Genomic DNA, 19174 nt, shown 5'->3' with positions numbered 1-19174 from the left:
CTGAGTGCACAAATTTCGTGCACTGAGCCTCAAGTTTAAAATAAAATTAATCAATACGAAGAAAAATATCAATTCCTAAAAACTTAAAACGAACAAAAATGAAGGCATTCAAATGGGAGGAAATGGTGGGACATCTGTAACGCTCTCAACAATAAAATAAATTTTTAAAAAAGAGTATATCAAGTTGCTATATTTGGTAGTCACACAGAGAAAAATCTAAAAAGGACATTTGGACACATCTTTACTGTCCCCCCTCCCAACATAACACACACACACACACACACACACACACAACATACACACAGCTCTTTAATTGTGAAATATCTACAAAAAAGTTGAAAGAACAGTACAATGAACACCATATTCCTTTCACCATTCACCATTTTCCACATCTACTTTCTTCTCTCTCTCTAAATAAATATATACACTCACATATATACACACCAAGATACACATACACACATGCACACACATAATTTTTGGTTTTGAAGCATTTGAAATAAACTTATCAACATTTTGACACTTTACCCCTAAATAGTTCAGGATGCAGCTCCTAAAAATGACATTCCCCTATATCATTACATTTGTCGTTATCACATCATGAAAATGAGCAGAAATTCAGTATCATGTGATGTATAGTACACATTCAGATTTCTTCAATTTCCCAACAATGCTGTTTACATTTTTAAAATTCAGGATTCAATAGATATTCATGCTTTGCATCTGGTTGTCATTTTTTAGTCTCTTTTCATCTAAGAACAGTCCCCTGCCTTTCTGTTGTTCTTACTATTTTCCACAACATTAACTTCTTTGAAGAATCCAGGCTGGGTGACTTGTAGAATGTCCTATATTTGTCTCATTATCTCCTTGTGGTCAGATTAAAGTTTAAACATTTTGTTTAAAACATTAAATATATTTTCTAGCTCAGATCACTGAAAATATCTAGAAGCAGTGAGCCCCAGTAGCAATGAATATACCTAGCACCCAGATCTTGGTTTCTAGCTATGATTCCTCACCAGAAAGAATCAGAATCCTTGGAGAAATGGCCCATTTAAGTCTAGGGCAGGTAAATGCCTAAACTAAATAATGGCAGAGAGGAGAGGAAGGGTGAGAAGAAGGCAGGAGGAGAGAAAAAAAGCACTAAAAAAGGGAATGCTCTTTTGCAGAGAAAAATGCCAGCTTAAATGTAGAAGGAACACTGGAATTGGAAAGGATCATTTGCAACTCCAAAGTAATTAATAGTGACTCAGGCGAGGACCATAAATTGATGCTAAAACCATTGGGTAAAAGATTGTGGGGAAATAGGATATTCACATGGTCTCAAAGTCTTACCCAAAGATTAGTTAATAATTACTGAGAGGAAAAGGTACCTTCACAATAAACCAGCAGAAACCACCTTAGCCAGTGATCAAATTTAGCATCATCAGTAATAGTTCAAATGTAGGCCCCTGGTGTGATGCACTGGGAAGAACATGGTATTTAAAAAGCGTAGCATTCTTGCCCAAACTGTTTAATCTGAATCTAATCATGAAAAAACGATCAAGTCCAGATTTGGGATTTGTGGGACGTTTTATACAACTGGCTTGGGCTTTTAAAAAAGATCAATATCCTGAAAGCAAAAAAACAAAGGAACCTTCTAGTTAAAGAACTGAGCACATGACAACAAATACAATGCAAGCTCTCTGGTTGGATCCTTGATCCCTTCTCACCCACCCACCACCCACAAATAAGTGGCAAAAAGGACATTTTGGGACAAGTGGCGAAATTTGAATATGGACCACATATTAGGTAATGTTACTGTTTTACTGTTAATTTTTTTAGATGTGATAATTATATTCTGGTGATGTAAGAGAATATAATTGTTTTTAGGAGATTCATGCTGACACATTAAGGGGTGAAGTGTCATTATGTCTGTAAATTATTGTCAAGTGCTTCAACAAAAAAATGAGTGTGGAGAGGTGGGGAGGGGCCCAGAAAGAGAGAGGAAAGCAAACATGGCAAAATGTAAACAATTGGTGAATCTGGGTAAAGGAAATATGATGTTCATTGTGTTTTCTTTTAATTTTTCTGCAGGTTTGAAAATTTTCAAAATAAACAACTAGAAGAAAATTTGGGACAGAGGTAGAAACATAAGGAGAGCAGCGAAAACACTCTGCATTAAAACATAATGTCTGCAACTGATTGAAATGGCATCCGTTTTATATATTTTTAAAGATCCGTGAATTCATAATGCTACTTACAGAGGGAGAAATTGAGAAGGGAAAAACCCAAAACAAAACAAAAACAATGATTCCTGGAGGTTCTCTTAAATTCCAGCCCAGACTCTGGGCTTCCCACCACCAACAAGGGAGATGTGGTCCCACCTTCACAGAGGGAGCCCACAATGATCAGACAAGCCTGGCACAGAATGCGAATTGAACCTTTGATGATGCTGCCACGCAGATGTGTCTTGGAGGCAGTAATCTGGCTGGAAAGGCTTCCCAGGAAAGAAATGCTTAAGCTGAGAACTGAGGAAAGATTCCTTTTTGCTAGTCTAGGCTGCTGGGCTGGGTCACAGCTGCCCTGCTGTGCCAAGTGTCTATGTACCTGTGACTCTAGCAATGGGCCTAGAGTTTCAGAAGACACCAAACATGAGAAGGGAGTCAGTCCCTGGCACATGAAAAGCCAACGCACCATCTTAGTTAGAAGTGCTATGTAACAGCCTATGTGGGAACTTAGGGTACATTTGAGAAATTTATGCTTATATTGTCATTTGGACATAATCTAACAGTTATCTACCTAGGACTGTTTTTCTCAAGTTGAGCACTTCTCGATTTATAAGCCTCTATCTCTTCATCATGGAAATAATAAATTATTTAATCTTCTTAGTAAACAGACTAAAAGTGAAAACCTTCTGTATAATTCAAAATGAAATTAGGCTATGCTCTATTAAAAAAACACAACCCATTCATTATAAAACCTCTCAGAGCAGAACTCTTAAGCCCTGTATGCTTGAAATACTTAGCATAGTTATTGATTTCTACCAACAACCAGTCCATCTATTTTCTGAATTCAAGAACCATTTATTTTTTATACATAACAAGTAACTGGATGAGTAATAGGTTTAAAAGTAGTGTGTGTGTGTGTGTGTGTGTGTGTGTGTGATGAATGATTTACAAGGAGAACACAGGCCTGCACTGAGAGGTTCACACCAGCCTGAGTTGTCATTTGCTGACAGGGAGGAAGCTCATTGCAGAGAGGGGCAGGGAGGGACCCTAGAGACATGGAGGGAGCCTCCCTCCATAATCTCCAGAGACCCCACTCCTATGCCCTGAGGTCTGCTCCCAGCATTTTGTTTTCCTCATTCTGAAAAACAGGCATAACTAGGATGATGCCTGCTCTCCCTTCCCCACAGTGTTGCCCTGAGGATTAAATGAGATTGTGTGAGAGGCAGTGCACCTGTGATTGCCAGCAGGGACTCTGGAGCCATTTAGTCCTGGCAATCCCTTGGCACGACACTCAACTTCTCTGTGCCTCAGTTTCCTCATCTAGTGGAGATTAAGAGACATCGAAGCTGAGAACTTGGCCTAACCGCAAGGCTGTTCCCACTATTCTACATGGAACTGCATGCCTAAGTGGTAAGTGGCTTAGGAACAGAAAGAGAACCAGGCCTCAGATTGTGAGATCCTAATGGAGGGAGTCATAGGCAGGGCCCGAGAGAACAACAGGTTTAAGGTAGGTGCTGATGGCTTTAAGCCACAGGGGATATTGGGAATAATGGCATGACATTATCAAGGTTATATGGCTCATCAACTAGTCCAACACTCCTCCTTTACAATAGGAGGCCCAGGGAAATCAAGGGTACACAGGCTACCCAGCTAGTCCCAGGGAGTGGATCCTAGATCTCAGGGTCCTGCCTCTACCTGGGAGGTAGAACAGGTGGCTGTCTGGGTACTGAGTCCTTGAGTAGGAGTCCCCAGGAGGAGGAATGTGAAGCATAGCACAGGGAACTGTGTGGGCATCATCTAAGGTCATTTCACAATCAGCCAGGGTCACAGATAAGGAGCTGGGACTGTGAGAAGCTAAGGAACCTGCCCAAGGTTACTGGCTAACACATGCCAGAACCTAGATATAAACCCAGTCCATTGGACCCCAAGCCCAAGAAATGCACCCAGTTATATTGGTATTGTAAGTTGACCAAGCAGGTTAGCCCCTCTGTACAAATGGGCCCACGACCATCCTATCACATGGGACAGAGAAGGGGCAGTCAGTGCTGTGCTATGACACAAACCCTGTGCTTCTGTTCCAGAGCACCTGCCCAGCAGCCACCAAGGACCCCAGGCCCTGCCTCACAGGAGCATTGCCATGGGCCTGGGGGGAAACAGAACATTTACAGGTGAAGATGCTCAGGCTCCAGCAAGAGGAAGAGGTTTGTGTAAGGCCCCACCATCCAGGAGATGGCAGGGACAGACAGAAGCCAGGCGCCCTCATGTTGACCTAGTGCTCTTTCCTTTGGTCCTCAGTTGGAGCCAGGGGTCCCCTCTGTGTGCTCCTGGTCACTAGGGGGCTGGTGGTCTTACTGGCTGGAAGAGGCTCCCGGGTTAGTGTGTCAGACCTGGGCTTGAGCAGGACACACTCTGTCTGCACCGCAGTTTAACAAGAGTCCCTGTGGTCCGTGATGCTGACTGCAGGGACATCCAGAGTTGGTGAGAGCACTGACTGCACCCGCATTTCACTCTGACATTCCAAGAGGGGATCCTGGGGCTGAATCATGGATGTTTTCCTTAAGCCAACTCCAGAGTCTGACTGCCTAGCCTTGAAAACCTTCTCCCTCAGCAGACACCTGGGCTCCCATGACAGACCCCTGGTAGTCCTGGATGAGAGGCACCTTAGGGCAGCAAGAATAATTTAGGGTCCTGTGAAAATTCAGATTCAGGATCAGCAGGTTTGGGGTGGGGCCTAGACATCTGCATTTCTAATGTGCTCCCAGGTGCTTCTGCTTGTCTCATGGACCCCACAGCTTTGGACAATCGCTAGACCAGTGTTTCCCAAATGTCCTTGATGATAAGAACTATCCAGGGTACTTGTTAAAAATCAGCTTCCCAGGCTTCTTCCCTGGAGATGCTGATCAGTGGACCTGGGAATCTGATTTTTAACCAGTAAACCTGTAACACCCCCCCCCCCCTCACCGCAGCCCACCTGAGGAGCCCTACCTTCAGATCCATTGGAGAAGCATTGCCGAGTACAACTCCTCATCTGGTGCCTGAATCCCACCCACTTCTGTACAGCAGAATCACCCGAATGCTAACAAGTACACAGAGGTCCAGGCTGTTCCTAGATGCAGGACAAGGGCTGGCGAGGATGACCAACTCATCCCCGTTTGTACAAGACTTTCCTGCCCACACTTCCTGCTCCACAGTGATTACTTCTACCCCTCACAATAGCCCTATAAGTTGGTTATTATACCCATTTTACACATTTGTTCTCTGGAGGGAGTTACTTTTCTAATTCCCTCTCAGGTTCTTTCCAGACTCAGCTTATAATTCCAGACTCAATGCTATCTGCAGTCACGCTGCTTACTAGCAGCATCACTCTACCGTGAGCAGTGCGAGTGATTTATTTATTTAGAATGAATTATTTACACCCTGCATGTTTCCAGAAAGGGGCTGAGGTGGTGAAAGATGCATAAACAATGAGGCCATTGGAGTTACATGCTGGAAACTGGTATTAGTTTAGATACCATGGTCTGGAATTAAGAATGGGGTCAGAACCTTGAATTGAATCTTTAACCAGCTGGACAGGAAAGACTTGAGTTGAGGCCCTTGGCAGGAATAGAATGGGAACTGCCGTGCACTCAACAGCATCATGCCCTTTTTGCCTCTTCTTCTGTGAACACTCAACTAAAAAAAAAAGAGTGTGTGTGCCTCTTACAGCTGCCGTGGGCTTATTTTGTCTCTCCTGTAGGTTCTCTGTTTTAATTTTACTGTTCTGAGTCACCTTCATGATCTGTGACAGTTCTTCTCATCCACACAGCTTTGAATCCGGAGAGAAATTGAGACCTAAAAATCATCAAGGAGCTCCCTGCCCAGGGCCTGGCTGGTGTCTCAGATGGCAAAGCATCAGTAGTAATAATTTTACCCATACATCCCTAGGGGCTTGCAGTCTGCAAGGTGCTTCTACCTGCTCCACTTTCCCTGTCCCATCTCTTCCTCTCAATGACCCTAGAAGAAGGGCAGATTTAGCTAGCCCATTTTGCAGATAAGTTCAGTGAGGCTGTAGGAGGTTGCCAATTAGTCCAAGCTTGCTTTATCAATAAGAGACAGAGAAGGGACAATTACCCAGAGTTTACGGATTGCAAGCCTCTGTCTTAGCTACTGTGCCAAACTGCCTCTCTGCCATGTCCAACTGTCCTGAGGTGGCAGCACTGGGCACTGGAATTCACACTAGGCCTGGGAGAGTATACAGCAGGCACAACACTTAAGTGAGGGAATGGATAAATAAATATAAGCACGAGTCAGTGAATGAATGAATGAGTGAGAACAGAACACATGTCCTTCCTCACAGAAGATGCTGCTGGCATCCCTTCTGAGAGCTCATACTTCCTCTCACCCATTTGTATCTAAACCAAAAGCTACCAACTTCTCCTCACCTCACACGTGACATGCCACCTGCTCTCAGAAGCAGGCTTTACTGTTCTAGGCATACACTGACAGGGCCAGGAAGGCCCATCCATGGGCTCTGGTGGTCTGTGGGGTCTCTCCCGCCCCCTCTACTTGGCTCACAGTGCATGCCCTTAATATCCCTTCTCCTTCTCCTCCCCCACCCTTTTTTTCTATGAATCTAGGAGGAAGCATCTCATAGATTATTAATGTGCTAAATGGCCCCTCTGGAGACCAGCGCCAAGAAATGGCTCTGACCCGCCCTGGATTATTGGCCTTCATTCTCTTTCTTAGACAGTAGCCACTGCAAAGTTTCCAACGGTGCCTAATCACACCGACGTTCCTAAATGGTTTCCAGTCAAGTCCATAGTCCCTGTTATCTGCTCCACAGCAAGGGTGTGGCACCACGTGGGCTGGCCTGCTGAATTTTTTTTTTCATTCTGGAATGTAAATCACTTTTTAATTAAAGTATAGTTGACATGCAATATTATATTAATTTTACGTGTACAACATAGTGATTTGACATTTATATACCGTACAAAGTGGTCACTGCGAAAAGTCCAGTATTCACCTGTCACCGTACAAAGTTATTGCGATATTATTGGCTGTATTCCCTCTGCTATACTTCACATCCCTGTGATTTAACTCACTGCATCTGAGAGGTAGGCCCTGAAGAGCCTCCATTCTGCTTCTGACGTTAGTTTCAGGGTCTGCAGTGCCAGAGTAAACAACCTTTGCTGCTGATGCAAAGCAGGGGGTAATTTTTAAACACCCATCACTGTAATCAGAGGTCTGAACCAAGGAAAACTTGTCATTGTAACAGCAGCTACTTACTGTTTTATAGTCTATAAAAGTCCTTTCATTTTTAAAAAAAGAAAAGCCTTCACTGATCCTCACAACTGCAAGAAATACAGAAGGCTAGCTTGTTATTCTCACATTCTAGGAGAAAAAGTGAGGCTGAGAGAGATGACTAAGACCACAGTACATATTACAAAGCACTGGAGAGCGAGCCATGGGACTCAGCTCTGCTGTTACTGTAGGAACTTGGGCAAGGCCCTACCTGTGTGGGGCCTCTGTTTCCCGATCTGAATAATGGGGAGACTGAACGAAATGATTATTAAGTCCCTACCAGCTTTGCCTTTCTATGAATCTACCTCAAATTCCACAACCCACAGCTCTGGAAGAAACAATCTTTTGATTTTTCACACAACATAGAACTTTAATAAGATAATCCCCTGAGAAAATCAAGCCAGGTGACAAGATTCCTGTTCTTACGAAGCAAATGGCATTGACCGGCAATTTAAGTGATTCTGGAATTCTGTAAATAGCAAAAGGCTTGATTTTATTTTTAATGTTAAAACCAAGCATGATTTAGGGTTTTGAGAAATCAAGTCCTAAATATGCTGGGACATCGTTGCCAACACACCTACTAACGCAGTCAACATTCTCCCTCTGCAGGCCCGCCTTCCCTCCACTCCTGCACAGGAGCTCCTCCCAGGAGACGGCCCCATCACAAACTGAAGTGCTCCTTCCCAGGAAGGGGGTGGAGGGAGTGCCAAGGCAGGCTGGCAGGCAGGGTAGGCTGCCGAGGGGACTCTTGGGTCGGTGCCAGGAGAAACGCATCTACGATTTCATACTAATCTGCTGCAGCTGCCTTTTTTTTTTAATATTTGAATTTATTTTAATGTTAAATAATAAAATACTTTCATCTGTAAAATAAAGTAAAACAGTCAATTGTTAAATTTTGGTTCATCAAGCAATACAATTGAAACAGTAAGAAAGGCAGGATGTAAAGTAGGGGAATTTTGCACAGGAATGGCTGGGATATATAGGAGGCTGCCTTTTAAAGGACAGGCTCTGCGGGATATGGTTGATGACGAAGTAGTGTTTGCATTTTCCTGAGAGCAGCCCTTTATCCCTTCAGGAATCTGACTTTATTTTCATCAGCTAGACTATTTCTGTCTGTAAGCTGAAAGAAGGAGCTTTGTCCTGGTCTCTGAGGAGGTCAAAGCCCCTCTCGTAGCATCTCTTGTTCCTTCGCTGGGCTCTGCCTCCCTTTCTTGTTCCTGCTGCCCTGCCTCCATCTTCCCCATCCAGCTCCAAATCCTCCTGCTTTCCCCCCAGACCCTTATGCTTTCAGAAGGGCAGACTAGGCTGCTGGGAGGTCTGCAAAACTGCTCAAAAAAAGTGCAAAGCAGGGTGAGAAGCAAGCCACTTTCAGACCTCTGAGGATAGGATTCTGTGGGAGTCTGCAAAAATTTTCAAAGGAAACATATTAGTTAAAAAGTATTGGGTCCAGCCTAGCCAGTTTTGCTCAGTGGGCAGAGCATTGGCCGGAGGACCAAAGGGTCCTGGGTTCCATTCTGGTCAAGGGCAGGTATCATGGTTGTGGGCTCCTCCCTGGCCCAGGCCCTGGTTAGGGCGCATGCAGGAGGCAACCAATTGTTGTGTCTCTCTCACATCGAAGTTTCTCTTTGTCTTTCCCTCTCTCTAAAAGTCAATGGAAAAATATCCTCAGGTGAGGATTTAAAAAAATATATTGGGTCCAGAGATAGGGGGTGAGGGCTGATGCAGAAGTAGAGACCATTTCAGGCCTCCATTTCCTTTTCTTTAACAAGGAGCTGCAGGTGCAGAGCCATTGGGTCCTCCCAAGTTTGGCAGGCTCTTATGATCTGCCCTCAGGATCAGGGTACGAGCCTGAGGCCTAGAAGGCAGGAATCCAGAACTATGCCAGCAAACATTGCCTGGGTGCCACTCAGCATCGGAGCCAGGCCTACACCAGGCCCAGGGTACAGGGGTGAACAAGGCCAGGCCCTGACCTTAGGTAGCTCAAGGCCAGGATAGGTGCAAGCACAGGGCAGCAAACACCTTGGGAGGGGTGTGTGGGTAATGGAGCATAGGGAAGGTTGCGCTTCACAAAGAAAGGACAAGCAAGCTGTGCCAGGAAGGATAACCATGATCCTGCCAGGTGAAGGGACCACGGGCAGAGAAAACAGCCTGTACAAAGCCCTCGGCATGTAGGAGCAGGAAGTGGGCAGGGAGGATGGCAAGGTGATGGAGCACCCTCTTATCACACCAAGGATCATGGGCTTCATCCTGGCAGCACTAGGGTATTTTCTCCAGCGGCATCCCCTGCTATCTGCTCCATAGGCGCAGCATGAATTAAAGTTCTCTGGACCAGGAGCACTTGTTAGTAGGTCCCAGTGTCTATGAACTGGCCTTAGAAATCACCTGGCTTAACAAGTCGCCAGGAATCAACTGCATCTAATCACCTGAGCCGCTGGTATAGACCCAGCAGCAGGGGTGAGCAGTGGGGTGTCCAGTCCTTAACCAGGACCTGCTCAGAGCAGAGCCAGGAATTTGCATTAACAGCAGCACAACTGTAGACCCTATAAGTGACTCTTACAATATAGTTTGAGAGCCACCATCCTGGTCTGTGCCTCCTCAACACAGTAAATATCCCCAACAGCAGGACTGGCGGAGACTTGAATGCTTGGGGAATCTCGGGCAGCAGAGAACTCACTGCTTCACAGCCAGGCAGCCTGCTCCCTGCTGGATGCTTCCAGCCACAAGCACAAACGCTGCTCCGCTCTAACTCTACCCGTTTTGCCTGTTTGTCCCCACCTACATCACAGAGAAGCAGCAAAATCTCTCCAAGAGCCATGCAGCTCTGGAAGCCAATAATCCTCCCTCCTCCCCAGCACCCTGTGTGTTCTCCAATCTGAACACTGCTCAGTCTGCAATGGCTAGACCCTGGCCCTTCCCAGGTGACTCCACGCTATGCCCTGGTGTGTCATTCCTATTGCAAGACCCAGGTCTAAGCCTCCACCTGGGTGGGTCTGACAGATGGGAGAGAGACAGAGCCCGCACGTCAGACCCTGGCCTCTATGAAGGTCCTCAAATCTAGTTGGAGGAGCTGACATGCCCGGTCGCTAAGGGACTCACATCACGACTTAGGCAATATTGGCCTCTCAACACAGCAACCATGAATCAAGAAGCCCGGCAAAAGCAAGTTAAATTTAACCAATTTCAGCACCAGGGTGCATTTCACCCCTCTGTCGTGCACATCTCTATTTTTGTAGCACCAGGAAACTGAAACAACTGATTCCGTATTCCAGGCTGTCTCCCCCAAAGGGAAGTCAGAGCTACTTTTCAATTACACAAATTACATGCATTTTCCCATTTACAAAACTGTTTCAGAGCCCAGTTTTGAATAAGTTAAGGAATTCATCAAGTCCTATGACAGCAGACCTACTCACTCAGCCCTCTACCATCTTTGTAAGAAAGATCAGCCTTTTGGGAAGGGGATGGGGAGGTCCCCAGAGGCTAGCCCATGACAAATGGGGTTGTGCTCCCTGAGAATCGGGGGAGGCAGAAATCAGGCTCCAGGGATACTCCCCATCAGGATTTAGATCTTTGTTCCTATATCTGCAGTGGAGGGTTTCAGGCTCCCAGACACTTCCCAGCGCTCAGTGATGATCTGTGTACCAGGCTCCGTGCTAGGCACTGGCAACTGGGAGATGAAGAGAATGGGAGTCCCTGCCCCCAAGAAGCTTACTGTGTAGTAGGGAAGACCGGATATAGAATAAACTATTTTCCACAAAATGTAAAGACTGTATGCAATACAGAAGCAGTACAGAACCATGCTTCTCAGCCCTCTTTTCACTATCATTCTCACTCTCCCAGTAGAGTGATTTTTTCTAATCCTGCCCCACTCTTGAAACTTTAATGCCACAAATAGACTATATGCCTGTTTATATACTGTACGTATGTATGTCCTGTGCTTTATACATAAAAAAGCGAGACATTTTGCCCCCTCCCCACAAAAATCAGTTTTCACTCCCTGGGGGAGATGGCCTCTATTGAAAAGGCACTGTTTAGGAAGGAACAATGAATTCACCTTGGGGGCTGGGAGGCACAGAAGGAAAGGGATCAGGGAAGGCATCACAGAGGAGGTGGTATCTACCCAGGGTTTTGAAGGATGAGCAGTTCTGCAAAGCAGAAAAGGGACTCAGCATCAAGTCTTCCTTGTTGGGCAATCTGAGCTCCTGCCTTACTCTCAGACATTAGTGGTAGCTAGCCTCCAAGATGGTCCCTAGTGATCTTCAGCTCCCACGATAGTTAGTGTAGTAACCTCCCAATGCTGACACATTAAATAAGAACTAATTTGTATAATCGACAGAATATGACAGAAATGATAGCATGCAACTTCTGAAGCTAGGTACTAAAAGACTGCCATCTCTGCCTTGAACTCGCTTTGGGGGAAGTCATTCAAGCAGCCCTATGCAGAGACCCACAGGGAGAGCCAGCCACGTGAGGGAACCACACTGGAAGCGATGCTCCAGCCCCAGCCAAACCTTCTGATGATGCCAGTTCCCAGCCTTCAAATCTTCCAACGGGACCCTGAGCATCATGGAGCAGATACAAGTCATTCTGTGGGTCTGAATTTCTGACCCACAGAAATGATATAATAATAAATGATTACTGCTGTTTTAGCCATTAAATTTTGGGGTGGTCAGTTACACAGCAATAAATAACTAAAACAATTCCCATCTCATATCCCGGTCCCTAGCTTGTCAACCCCACTGAACAAGGCTGTCTTGTTTATGCTAAAGTCAGCTGGTAAGCCAGGAGTTTCCAACATTGTGCTTGCTTCTGCAGCTCCTCAGAGAATTCCAGACAGTCCCAGTGAGGTTGTGAGAGGGCCAGTAACCTCCCTGAATTCCTCTCTGGGTGAGGATTTCCCAGACAGCTCAAACTCTCATCTGGGGAAAATGTCCACCTGCCAATCCTTTGTCCTGCCCTCTCTTCCTCCTTCCTCCCACCCTTGGATCATTCAGCGGGCATCCAATAAGGTCTATGAAGTGTCAGGCACCAGGAAAAATAGGAGTAACTCAGGCCCAGGTTCCATCTTCTATGGTTCACAGCCCAGCCAAACATATCTGCAGAGCCCTAAAAGAGGGACAGGCAGAGGGGCATGGCGGGGGTTCTGTACATGCTCGCTAGAAGTAAACAGGGAAGTGAAAAGAATAATTTATAGAAGGGCTACTTTAGATAGTGCAGTGAGGAAAGGCTTCCTGGAATGGACAGCATTTTAAGTGGGGTCTCTAAGAATGGGTAGGACTGACATACTGGACATCGGGAGAATGGATGTCTCAGGAGGTGAAAACAAGGCTGCAGGAAAGCCCAGGAGTGCTAAGAATCAGGGTGTTCAACCTGGGGAGGAGCAGGAGATGAGGCAGGGTGACAACAACAATGAAACCAGGAACACATAGTGCTTACAATGTGCCAGGCACAGTTGTAATCGCTCATTAACTATTTACTCCATACAGCAGCCCTATGAGACCCTGCCCTCTTACTACCCTGACTTCACAGATGACAGACTCAGAGTGGCAGCCCAGAGTGACAGCAGGGTGTGTAGGGAGCTCCTCAGCATTCAGGAAAGGAAGCTCAAGTACAGAGAAGGGAAGTGACTTGACCAGGGTCTCATGGCTGTGCATAGGCACCTCGGGGCCAGAAGCCAAGGCTCCCAGGGCTCACTGCGCTGTGCTGGCTCCAGTTACGTGGTTAGGTTTGCACTGTCACGTGCAGAGCTGCTTTTCAGGCCTCATCTCCTGTTGCGCCCGCCCACATTCAGCGTGGCCTTCTCCGGCCACAGCACATGACTCACACTGCCCAAGCCCACACACACCCACCACCCGCTTTTGAACACCCAGTTTCCTCTGCCAGCAGGGCTCTCCTCCATGTCTCCAGCTTTCCAACACCCTCTCCTCCTTCACAGTCAGCTCAGCATCACTTTCCTCAGAAACCTTCCTTGTCCCTGGACTGAGTGGGTGGTCCTTCCCTGGGACCTCACCCTCCCTCATCGCACCTCTGTCATGGCTAGCTCCCACTGCCACTCTCCCCCCAGCACCCTAGGCATGCAGGGCCAGACTCAGAGACTTCTTCAGTCAATTCAAGCAAGCAGAGTGAAACCAGATCCTCCTGTGGTCCAGCTCCTGCCCGCCTCTTCATCCTCACTCTCACTTTGCTCCAGCCCCACTGCCCTCTTTTCTGTTCCCTGAACACGCCAGGTTCTTCCCCATCATACGAGTTCTACATTTGCTATTCTATCCGTAAACATGGATGCTCTTCACCCAACCAGTTCCTCCTCATGCTTCAGGTCTCAGCTCAAATGTCACCTGCTCCAAGATGATTTTTCTGACTGCCCCAAGGCAGTCACTATTTATCTCCTCACCCTATTTATGTCTATCAGTTTCCTTACCAGATTGCCTAAGTTTAAATCATGGCTCTATTACTTATGAGCCGTGGATTTTCTGACAAATTACTTAGCGTTGTGTACTTCAGTTTCCTTATCTATGAAATTGGGATGATAATGCAGCAGTTATAAGGGTTAAAGGAGTTAATGCATGTAAGTGCTCAGAACAGTGTCTGGTATGTAGTGAGCATGACATATATATTATACAAGTGTTAGCTCTTAGTATTATTATTTATTTGCTTACTGCCCTATCCCTCCTAGAATGTAGGCTCCCAAAGGGTAGAGACAATGTCTGTCCTGTTTGCACTATATCTCCAGTGTCTACCAAAATTCTAGGTACACAGTAATTTGCCCATTATATTTGTTGGGTGGATGATGGAGTAATGGATGATGGATGGATGAACAGATGGATGGATGGGTGATGGATGGATGGGTGATGGATGGATGAAGCAAAGAAGTAAAACATGTGCATAGGCAACCACTCATCCCAGATGGTCACATCTTTCTAATCTCTTCTCTCTCACACTCCAAATAACAGCCAGCACCGGTGAATGCTGCCTACAACAGACTATACACACTCACTGGTGGAACTTTCGACTGTGCATAACATTTGCGGGTATAAAGAGTAAACAACTGGCCTGTGAAAGGCTTACCTGAGGAGAAAGGCAGTCTTAGTAGACAAGAGAACTTCAATTGGGGGAGGGAAGTTTGGTAAAGGACAATCTGGTTAAGGGGAAAGAGAGAGCAGGGCCCTGAGGCCTGAAGGTCCAGGGTGCATATGAAAGGTGAGTTGTCTGGGAGGATGGAGGCATGAAATATATGGCAGGGACAGATGACACTGGACAGACAGATTGGCTGGATGCTGATGGCCCTGAGAGTAAGGCTAGGGAGTCACTGTAAGATTTCAAACATACAGAGGTGGCCATGCCAGGATGGGCCAGAAGGTCAGGCCAAGAGGTGGGGCCAGTGGCTGTGCAATCACTAGGAAAGGGTGAGCCAGGGCCTAATCCGGGCAACTTAGAAACCATGTTGGGCAAGGAATCATTTCTTTAAAAGACTGGTGGCCAATCAAGACAGTCCCCCAACCGAAGGCAGCGTGGACCTTACCTGCACCAGATTCCAGCCTTGGAGGGACTCCGCGATGATGGACGTAACAGATGGACAGACGCCTCCAAACACCATCAAGTGGTTTGGCCCGTATTTTATTGCATCGTAGAAGGCTTTCAGTCCTTTCGCATTATCACACTGGGGAGCAACGCAGAGAAAGAGAAGTCCAAATTAGAAATTGCTTTCCCCGGGGGAAAGAGCCCAATAGTGGATTCACACAAACAAATCTGCCTCATGGGAAACCTTCTGGGTTTTAGTTCTTTCATTGGTGGGGCCTCTCTTTAAGCCAGCGCTGAGCCTGTGCTATGAGCTCCATGAAGTATGATCTTGGCATCCCCCATCTTAGCTCCCAAATGCCTCCCAAAAGGTCTCCCCCTTCCAGGGTCATTTATATTTGAGATGGTTATTATTTAAAAAGCAGAAAAATAAATGTTGTTGAGGATATGGAGAAATTAGAACCCTTGTGTAGTACTGGTGGGAATGTAAAATGGTGCGACTGCTGCAGAACACAGTATGGCAGTTCCTCAAAAAGTTAAACAGAATCACTATATGATCCAGCACAGCACCTCTAGGTGTATACCCCAAAGAATCAAAAGCAAGAATTCCAGCAGGTATTTGTACACCCATGTTCATAGCAGCATTATTCACAGTAGCCAAAAGGTAGAAACAACTGAAATGTCTGTCAACATACAAGTGGGCAAACAAACTAGTATATCCATACAATGGACTATTATTTAGCCTTAAGAATTAAGGAAACTCTGATATATGTTACAACATATATAAACCTTGAAGACATTACTCTAAGTGAAATAAGCCAATGCCAAAGGACAAATACTGTGTGATTCCACTTATATGAGGTACCCAGAGTAGTCAAATTCACAGAGACAGAAAGTAGAATGGTGGTTGCCAGGGGCTGGAAGGGAGGGGGTGGGGTGGAGTGGGAGGGTTCGTGTTTATTTCGTACAGTTTCAGTTTGGGTGATGGTAACACAACAATGTGAATATACTTAATGCCAATGAACTGTACGTACACCTAAAATGATTAAGAAGGCATATTTTATGTTATGTATATTTTATCACAATATAGAAGGAGAAGCAGAAAAAGGAGCAGGAGGAGGAGGAAGAGAAGAAGATGAATCCAAAGAGACGAATTCGTTCAGCAAACACTGCCAAGCACGGCTCTGTGCTCAGCCCAGGGCTGGGTGCTGAGGAAACAAAGTCGGACACAGCCCCTGCCAAGGAGCTCACACAGGAGAAAGGAAAATTGCCGACTACAGCAGATCCTGGAGATCTACCACAGAAATGAACGAGGATCAATGTCCTCAAATGTTAGGAGTCAGTAGCCGGGCTCACTTCCCACCTCCCCCCACCTCCACTTCTCTCATCAAGCCCAGTGGTCACGTCTTCCTTGGACAGAGACTCTGGCTCCCCCCGGGCTCAGTTAAGGCCACTCACCACCTGGCAGTCTGTGGGTCCTTGTAAAACATAAATTAGTCCTTCTTACTCTTCCGCTTTCCATGCACTTAAAACCCAAACTCTTATCAGAATGATTCTCAAAAGGTTACAAACATCATTCTCATGAAGATCAATAGTGGGTACATATCACCCTTTTATTTAACTCGTGGATAAGTGTATCTGCAAGATGACAAAGTGGATTCAAAAGAAAACAGGAGACAGTGGTTTTTATAGTGAATGGAAAAATAACAAATTAGATACAAAACTGGTTAATGTCCTTCAGGGCAATTTTTCTGTGGGGACAGAAAAAGGATAATTAGAAACCAGCACAGCCCTAGCCCACTTGCTCAATGGTTAGAGCCCTTGGACCAAACTGTTGGCCTGGTCAAGGTCAAGTACCTCAGTTGAAGACTTGATCCCCAGCCCAGTCAGGGTGCAAATGGGAGGCAACCAATCACTATATCTCTCTCATGTCGATGTTTCTCTCTCTTTCTCTCCCCTTCCTCATTACCCTCCATTCTCTCTAAAAAAAAAAAACCCAAAACCAAAACAAACACACACCAAAGGAAAAACAAAAACAAAAAAACCTAGAATATTCTACCAGTTTTAGAGAATTATAAGATGCCTGAGCTTTAAATTCCCCCAGTCAGGTGACCCTCAGGCAGGGCTGCTGGAAAATGCCCTGTTAGTGTATCTATACAATAACTACTTTGTATTTACACATTTTGGTATGATATTACCTTCCTTATCGTAATGGGTACAAGAAGCCGCAAGATCCAGCCCTACCTCTCACTCTGATGTGATTTCCCTCCACTCTTCTCCCTGCTCACCCAGTACAGCTTTACCAGCCTTCTTTTTGTTTCTCGAAATTGAAAGCAATTTCCTTCTTGCCCCTGGCCCTTTGCACTTGCTGTTTTCTCAAGGAATAATATTCACTTGGTTCTCAATGTAGCTCAGTACTTATCATCTTTCTGGTCTCAGCATAGCTGTTACCTCCTCAGTGAAGTTGTTACTACTACCCCGCTTCCCCAACTGGTCCCTACTCCCAGTCACTTAACAGGCCACACTATTTATTGTCTTAATATAGGTCCTAAAATTATCTGAAATCATTTTTTCTATTTTTTCATCTGCCTGTGTATTGGCTGACCTCTCAACTAAAATGCAAAGTCCCTGAGGGCAAAGATGTTTATTATTGTTTTCACTGCTGTCTCCCCTGAGCTTGGATGGGGCCTCAATCAGGACTCAGTAAGAAGCTCTTGAATGCTCGAAGGAGCACGGTGATGTTCTCCCTGTATCTGCTTCCTCCCTTCTCTTTCTACTTCCACGTGTCTCTCCTGATTCTTGTCTTCCTCTCCATCCTCTGTCCTCCTCTTTCTTTCTGCTCCCCATCCCTTTTCTTAAAAGTGACCATAATGTGGGGCAGAGTGGATTAGTACCTGTTGCTCCTTCCTTGTTTATTTGAGAGACTCAGGACAGTGACTCACGGCGGGTGCTGAAAGGGGTAGAAAAAGGAGTCCAACACAGCTCCGGCCTCAGGGAGCTCGCTGTCTGGTAAAGGTAGTGCGACAGGGGCACAGGTGGCCATGCCACATGGCAGACAGTGCTCAGTACTGGAGACAGACAGATCCAGCCTATGGACACCACAGGAGCAACCAGGGAGGGCTCTGGGGGCGGAGCACTTGAGACTGAGTGACAACGGCAAAATGGGTTGGGCTAAGGCTAATGAGGACTCTGAATGCCAGGGTGGGGAGTTTGGGTTGTAGCCTATAGAGAGTCAGGAAAGAATTCCATTTAAATTTTTCAATTTAATTTTTTAAATTGGCCAGGTTATTTTTTTGCCAAGAAGGAAAGAGAAAGAAAAAAAGAAGAGAAAAATAGGAAGAGAGGGAGGAGGGAGGAGGGAGGAAAGAAGAAAGATTAAGTTACTGTTTCTTGGGGCCCTCTATTAATTGTCCCTGTTCCTTGATGGAAAACAACACTTCCCACCCTTAGCACAAGCAGACAGAACAGAGCAGTTCATGTTTTAATTATTTCTATCATGATTTACGGAATCATTTCCCATTTTAATATATTCTGATAATGATTTTAGCTTGTTTTCTAATCCGTAGCTAATGACAATGATAATGCAGTACCATAAGATTTATAATCAAAATTGCATTAAAAATATTAGCAACAATAAACTAATTAAAACTTATTTGCTCAGCAAACATTTCCCCAGTACCTAGTCCATGCAAGATTCTGTATTAATAATGATGTCCTAGTTTCTCACAAATTGACAACTTCTGAAACCTGACAATATTTGACAACTAATATTTGAGCTAGAAGAATCTTTCAATGTTCAAAAATGTTTATCCAACTCAGTTTTTACCAGGAGTAGAAGGCAGAAGTCTGGCCCCCATGAATTTTGCCCCTAGGTCTTACTCTTATGGATGTTATGTTACATGACAAACAGGGCTTTGCAAAGGTAATTAAGGCTACAAATCAGCTGACCTGAAAGTATTACCCAGGTAGCTTGATATAATCCCACAAGCCCCGAAAAGCAGAGGTCTTTTCTGGCTGGCAGCAGAGGGGAAACCAGACATTCAAAGTATGAGATAAATTTAATGTGCTTTTGTTGGCTTGAAGATGAGGGGTGACACATGGCAAAGAAATGGGACCTCAGTCCTACAACTGCAAGAAACTGAATTCTGCCAACAAACTGAATGAGTCAGGCCTCC

At 45.5% G+C, this 19174-nt stretch overlaps 1 protein-coding gene across 1 annotated transcript in view; it reads right to left on the bottom strand.

The window, feature by feature from the left end:
• The window catches only part of GABBR2 (gamma-aminobutyric acid type B receptor subunit 2), a 314564-nt gene that overhangs the window by 207902 nt on the left and 87488 nt on the right, over positions 1-19174 (bottom strand). Inside the window, exon 2 of the mRNA XM_070431092.1 lies at positions 15004-15141. Coding sequence (XP_070287193.1) covers positions 15004-15141 — 138 coding nt within the window. The remainder of the gene's footprint in view (positions 1-15003; positions 15142-19174) is intronic.

This window comes from Myotis yumanensis, unplaced genomic scaffold (genome assembly GCF_028538775.1).
Source record: "Myotis yumanensis isolate MYYU_CA2020_CCGP unplaced genomic scaffold, mMyoYum1.0.hap1 SCAF_12, whole genome shotgun sequence".
Taxonomy (NCBI): domain Eukaryota; kingdom Metazoa; phylum Chordata; class Mammalia; order Chiroptera; family Vespertilionidae; genus Myotis; species Myotis yumanensis.
This window is presented reverse-complemented; position numbering and strand designations above follow the sequence as displayed.